Below are 6,005 nucleotides of genomic sequence, written 5' to 3'. Positions count from 1 at the left end.
TTCTTCTAGCACTGCACTGGGGGTATATCCTTGGACCCTCACCTACATCCACATCTCCTTCCTTGCCCTCAGGCTAGAGTATTACAAATTGTACGAGATCTGGGCCGTCCACCACCACATCAATGTTCTGCTATAACCAAATCAACTGCCTTGACTGCAGCTACCAATCAATTTACATCTTTTGCTATGACCAATCAATTTACATCAATTTCTAAAATTGTGATTGTCTATTTGTGGAGCCACGCATGACTTGCTTAGGAATTCCCCCAACTCACCCCTTTCCACGTCACGGAATGGCCTCAACCCCAATGGTAGAAAAAACCGTCCTTTAGTGTATTTTGCACGAGTTAAAATTTCAAAAAAACTAATCGAGTTTACTCTTGTCTTTACAAAAACTAATAAAATGTATAGGTTTCTAGTAATGAAAACTGGTTCATAATGAGATTTTGAATAAGGGGAACCGATTGTACTCCAACTTGTCTTTTTTCTCACTAGCTGGGGAAAAAGGTTTTCCTCTACCATTGCTCGGCCTGCCCCTTGTCAAGATGTACTTTTACTGTATTTTTCACGGCTCAATTTTGAACAAATCGGTCGAAATTTTTGGTTGCCTTGAAAATAAGGACCCCCTTTCTGAAAGGATGTAGCCAAGCTACATTCAATTATACAAAGCCCTATCCCGATAGTGATAGGGCTCGAACCCACTACCTCTCGGTTAGCGTGGGTCGTGTGTGATGAGCTGAGCCGCTCGGGCAAGACACCTCTTTTATTTTAACTGGTACGGGGAAAGAGAAAAATTACTATATACAACAGTATAAAAGTCCATGTAGTGGACTAAAAAAGAAATATGCTTACTTGTCTCCATGCTTGTCTTGTCTGACCTCATCCAAAAGCAAAACTACATCATTTATGGAAGGCCTTCTAGATGGATCTTGGTCAATACACAAGCATGCTATATCTAATACTTGCTGCAGTTGCTCTTCGTGACCTTTACTTTGCAACGAGCTGTCAAAGATCTGCTCTAAATTGGTAGTGTGCCTGAGCTCTTGCACCCAAGCTACAAGGTCAGCAGACTCTTTGGATTGAAAGACCTCTACTTGTCTCTTTCCTGTAAGTAACTCGAGCAAAACCATCCCAAAGCTGTACACATCACCTCTTGGAGTAGCAGTCCGCATTTCACCATACTCAGGAGGAATGTAGCCCAGTGTTCCCACCAGCTCTGTGGTGACATGTGTCTCGGTGGCCAAGCCAAAATCTGCAAGATGTGCTTCGAACGTTTCATCCAGCAATATGTTGCCAGACTTGATGTCTCTGTGGGGATTGCAGATCTGATGCAAGTATGCCAACCCGGCTGCAGCTCCCTGTGCTATCTTCAGCCGTGTCGGCCAGTCCAGGCAGTTACCCCCCCCATCCCTCCTCTCATGTAGCCAGTAATCCAGGCTTCCATTCTCCATGTATGAGTAGATGAGAAACTCGGCATGCCCTATTTTTAAAAACCCCCTCAAAGGAACCAAATTCTTGTGCTGAACCTTGGAAAGAGCTCTGAACTCCCTCTCCATCTGCCCACTCTCTCCTGTGAGTTTTTCTACTGCAAGCTTTGAGCCATCATCCAAGTCTGCTCTGTAAACAAGACCAAAACCTCCACAACCTACAATGTTAGTGGAATCAAAATTATTGGTTGCTTCGACAATGTCTGCAACAGTTAGCTCTTGATGGTTGTAGACAAGTTGAAGCGAAACATTCTGTGCCTCGGAGAGGCTCATGATACTCTCCATCTCCCTTGGGCTTTCAAATCCTTGATGAATAGCAGTTCTCCCAGAGAGAATCCACAAGAATATGGTGGCCGATATTACAACCCCCCCGACACCGATACAGACTGAGACTATAAGGGCAATAATCCTTGGGCCCCTCGTATGGGCACGTGAAAAAGCACTTGAACTACTGTTACTGTTACTGCCATTTGTGCATGCAGATAAAATGGGAGCTCCACAAAGTCCTGGATTACTTTCATAACTTGTGACAGAGAATGTTTCAAACTGATTGCTGACTGGAATAGGGCCAGAGAGGTTGTTAAAGGAAACATTAAAGTTGGAGAGAAATGTTAAATAGGAAAGGCTTGAAGGGATGGTGCCACTAAGGTTATTGTATGATAAATCAAGCTGCTCCAAGCTTGTGATGTTGGCAAGAGATGCGGGAATGCTTCCTGCTAGAAAGTTGTGACTTAGGTCCAGAAATAAAAGCACTTTGAGATGGTGAATTTTTGAAGGTATTTCACCGGTCAATCGATTGTTGCCAAGTACGATGGATGGGGGTAAAGCTAGAGCTTTGCTATAGAATAAGTCAAGTGAGCCAATTTGACGCTTCACCTCTAGAGGATCCATGATGGTCTGCATGCCCGTCAAGTTGGTATCCTTATGTACGAGTGATGGCAATTTGAAGAGCTCTGAAGGGATGGTGCCACTGAGTGAATTATTGGACAGATCTAGGTATATCAAATGTTGAAAGCTTCCAAGCCATGTGGGGAGCTCTCCTTCTAACTGGTTCCACGATAAGTCCAAGACCTGCAGCTTGGTGCAGTTTTGCAGCCACAGTGGAATGCTCCCTCTTAAATTGAGAAAAGCTAGGGCCAAAAACTGCAAATTTGCAAAGCCATACAAGGAGGAAGGGAGAGGCTCTGTGAAGATATTCTTTGTAAGGATGAGGCTTACCAGGCTGTGGGAGTTCTGAAAGGATTGCAAGCTTCCATTTAAGCTGTTGGTGGAGAGTGACACGAAGGTCAGGCTCTTCAAAGAATTGAACTGCATAGGGATGGATCCAGTGAAATCGTTTGTTGCAAGGTCGAGGGAACTCAGATATGTGCAATTGCTGAGGGAGGCCGGGATGCTGCCAGTGAAAAAGTTGCTGCAAAGATTAAGCTCCTGTAGGTGTGTCATGTTGTTGAAGTCCACATCTAACAAGCCTGTGAAGCTGTTGACAGATAGGTCTAGCACCATGAGCTTGGAGTTCTGGGATAGGCTTTTGGGCAAAGGGCCATACAGGTTATTGTTTGAGAGAAAGAGGTGTGTGAGGCTGGTGAGGTTACCCACAGAAACATCTAGAGTTCCGGTGAAGCTGTTATTGGCTAGGCAGAGGATGCACAATGTGGTGATGCCGTACAGGTCATGTGGGATGCGGCCCTGTATGCTGTTGGACCCCAGGGAAAGCTGTTGCAAGTGCATACATGACCCTAACCCAGAGCCAAGATGCCCACTGAACATGTTAACAGACAAATCAAGGGCCCTAAGCATGGGTGCATGATGGCAAACATCTGTTTTGATAAGACCAGAGAGATGATTAGTGCATACTCGAAGCTCTTCCAGATTGGTGAAATTTTCAAAGCTGGGCAGCTCTCCAGTAAAAGAATTTCTGGACATGTTGATGCTCTTCAAAGAGGGCATGCTAGACAAGAGGGAGATGGGACCTGAGAGATTGTTGCAGCTGAGATCAAGGGTCTGCAGATGAGAAAGGGAGGACAACTGTGAAGGGAGTCTTCCATGGAATTGATTGTAAGAGAGGTTAAGGGATTGTAAGAATGTAAGCTTGCCAAGAGCCGGGGAGATATTACCTGTGATGTTTAGGTGTGGCAGAGAGAGGCTGATTACCCTTCCAGCAGCAGGTGTACATGCCACTCCTTGCCACAGGCAACAGCTTGTATTGCTATCCCAGACCCACGACTGGTTGTAATATGCCACTTCTCGCTTGAACTGCAAGAGAGCCTCATGCTCGCTCTGCATGCATGTGAGGTCTCCGCTGCCTGGAGATGGCGCCATGCCTCCTGACTCGCTGCTGATTCCGAAGGAAGAGCACAATAAGAGCAGCAAACTGTGCAGCAGCAAAACTGAAAGCATTGCTCGAAGCGTCGCACCAGTGAGAGAGAGAGAGAGAGAGAGAGAGGGAGGAGGTGGTGGTGCAAACAAGAGGGTGTTCGCGTGGAGCTTCTCTGTAGCCGAAGCTCATTTTTACGACACGCTCACTGCCAAGTTGCCAACTCAAATTCAAAGTCAATTTCGTAGACAAAGAAAAAGTTGTGGATATTGATATTGATATTGATATTGATGGTCTCCTTGACCGTGATACCATCAAATTAGAATGAAGGAAGGTGAAAAAATTAAAACAACATCTATCTAGGAATATGAGAGTTGTATATTTCACTACATGGTGATGCCTTTTGGTATATGGAATGCTCCTGCCACCTTCTAAGCATTGAGATGCTTCAGCCCTATCTATTGAAATCAATGTTGGTCTTCTTTGATGACATATTGATGTACACCAAGAGTGGAGTGCCCACCCCTAGGGCCCGCTCTGTGTGTGTGTGTGTTCCTACTAATCTATGCCTCTCTTATTCTTCTCTTCTTTTTTTAGATCATTACCGAAACACACCAAAGCCCTTTTAAGAGAAAAATAATCTCTTATTAATCTTACACTTAAATTATTTAGCATGTGAAGAAAGTAGGCAAAAAGACATTTGATTCAAGGAAAGTGAGGTATCCACTACTTCATATGTATTCACACATGCACTACTTGATTTATGCAATGTGTATCTTCACAAAGCAATACCTTAACCACTAAGACAATATCATGTAAGCTTCTAATGAGACTAATGGTTTCTCTTATCAATAAAAGCAAGGTTTCACATTATTTAATCCAAAATGATCTCCACGTCCAACATCTTTTAGAAATGTAAATGGTTTTGAAAAGTCTGCTCGTTGTGAGAATTTCTTTTCTCACACGTAAGCGATGATTTACTAAGATTTCTAAAAATGCACCTTAATCAAAGAGGTGGATTAAACAAATTATTCAGACCTTTTGATGATCAATCTAGAAAGTTGGGGGTAGAACAAGTTTAACAACCTTACAAGCCTTTGTTTTAGGGTGTTTAAGCACCTATTATGATGGACAAATCTAGAAAGTTAGGGGTAGAACAAGGCTTTAATAAGCTTGCAAGCCTTTGTTTTAGGGTGTTTAAGCACCTATTATGATGGACAAATCTAGAAAGTTAGGGGTAGAGCCAGGCTTTAATAAGCTTGCAAGCATTGTTTTAGGGTATTTGGACACCTTCTAGGATGGACAAGAAATAATTAGGCCCCCCCATAGCTTGTAGCTCAGTGAACTTAAGTTGAATATAGTTGCTTCAACATTGTTATATCACGATAGCTCAATTATTGTGAAAGCTAAATATTAGGTTGCTTGAGCAACCCCCCATTCTCCAAATTTGAATTAAGCTCCTAGAATCTTGCCTTTATCTTACTATATAGTAAAGGACTTCTTTTGCAAGAACACTCTAGAAAAATGCTATCATTTCTTTTTTAATATTTTGACAAGAAAGACTTTACTTCCTTTTCTTAGCAATGTGGATATGTCATGTAGCCCAACTTATCAAGATTACTTACACATTTTCTTAATGCTCTGCACATTTATAAGATCAATTGTGCTTTACATTGCCAAAACTACATTTTTAATATTTTGACAAGAAAGACTCTACTCCCTTTTCTTGGCAATGTGGATATGTGATGTAGCCCACCTTATCAAGATTGCTTACACATTTTCTTAATGCTCTGCACATTTATAAGGTCAACCCTGCTTTACATTACCAAAACTACATTTTCTTGTTGACATGTGTCACGTAGCCCAACTTATCAAGATTGCTTGCACAATTTCTTAATGCTAAGCACATTTATAAGACCAAACCTGCTTTACATTGCCAAAATCAAATCGGTTAAATCTGTTTTTCATGGCAACAAGGAATATTTGTTTTAGTGAGGTTTCTTAAGCATTATGAGAGGGAGATACGTGATTTTATTGATGATTCTTTAAACATGAAAGTTGGTGATAATCATTCCTTTTTGCATATTAATATCATGAACTCTAAGGCACTCCTAACTTTTTAAATTGTTGTGTACGCATGATTGGTAGGGATCTGCATACATACCATGAAAAATGGACTTTCACATATACCATACCCCAAAAAT

General features: G+C 42.1%; 1 protein-coding gene across 2 annotated transcripts; it reads right to left on the bottom strand.

Moving 5' to 3' along the window:
* Positions 1-443: 443 nt before the first annotated feature.
* On the bottom strand, positions 444-4,002 carry LOC147616687 (tyrosine-sulfated glycopeptide receptor 1-like). 2 transcript variants are annotated; one of them, XM_086777769.1, is made up of 2 exons: positions 3,602-3,740; positions 444-3,488 (listed from the first exon to the last, which is right to left on the bottom strand). In XM_086777769.1, the coding sequence occupies exon 2, from the start codon at positions 3,432-3,434 to the stop codon at positions 849-851; it is 2,586 nt and encodes an 861-aa protein (XP_086633895.1). In that variant the 5' UTR covers positions 3,435-3,488; positions 3,602-3,740; the 3' UTR covers positions 444-848. The 2 variants fall into 2 exon arrangements, with proteins under 2 accessions (XP_086633895.1, XP_086633894.1); XM_086777768.1 differs by having other exon boundaries at positions 444-4,002.
* Positions 4,003-6,005: the final 2,003 nt, after the last annotated feature.

The sequence above is a fragment of the Cibotium barometz genome, chromosome 38 (genome assembly GCF_041138505.1).
Source record: "Cibotium barometz isolate CiBa-2024 chromosome 38, ASM4113850v1, whole genome shotgun sequence".
Lineage (NCBI taxonomy): Eukaryota > Viridiplantae > Streptophyta > Polypodiopsida > Cyatheales > Cibotiaceae > Cibotium > Cibotium barometz.
This window is presented reverse-complemented; position numbering and strand designations above follow the sequence as displayed.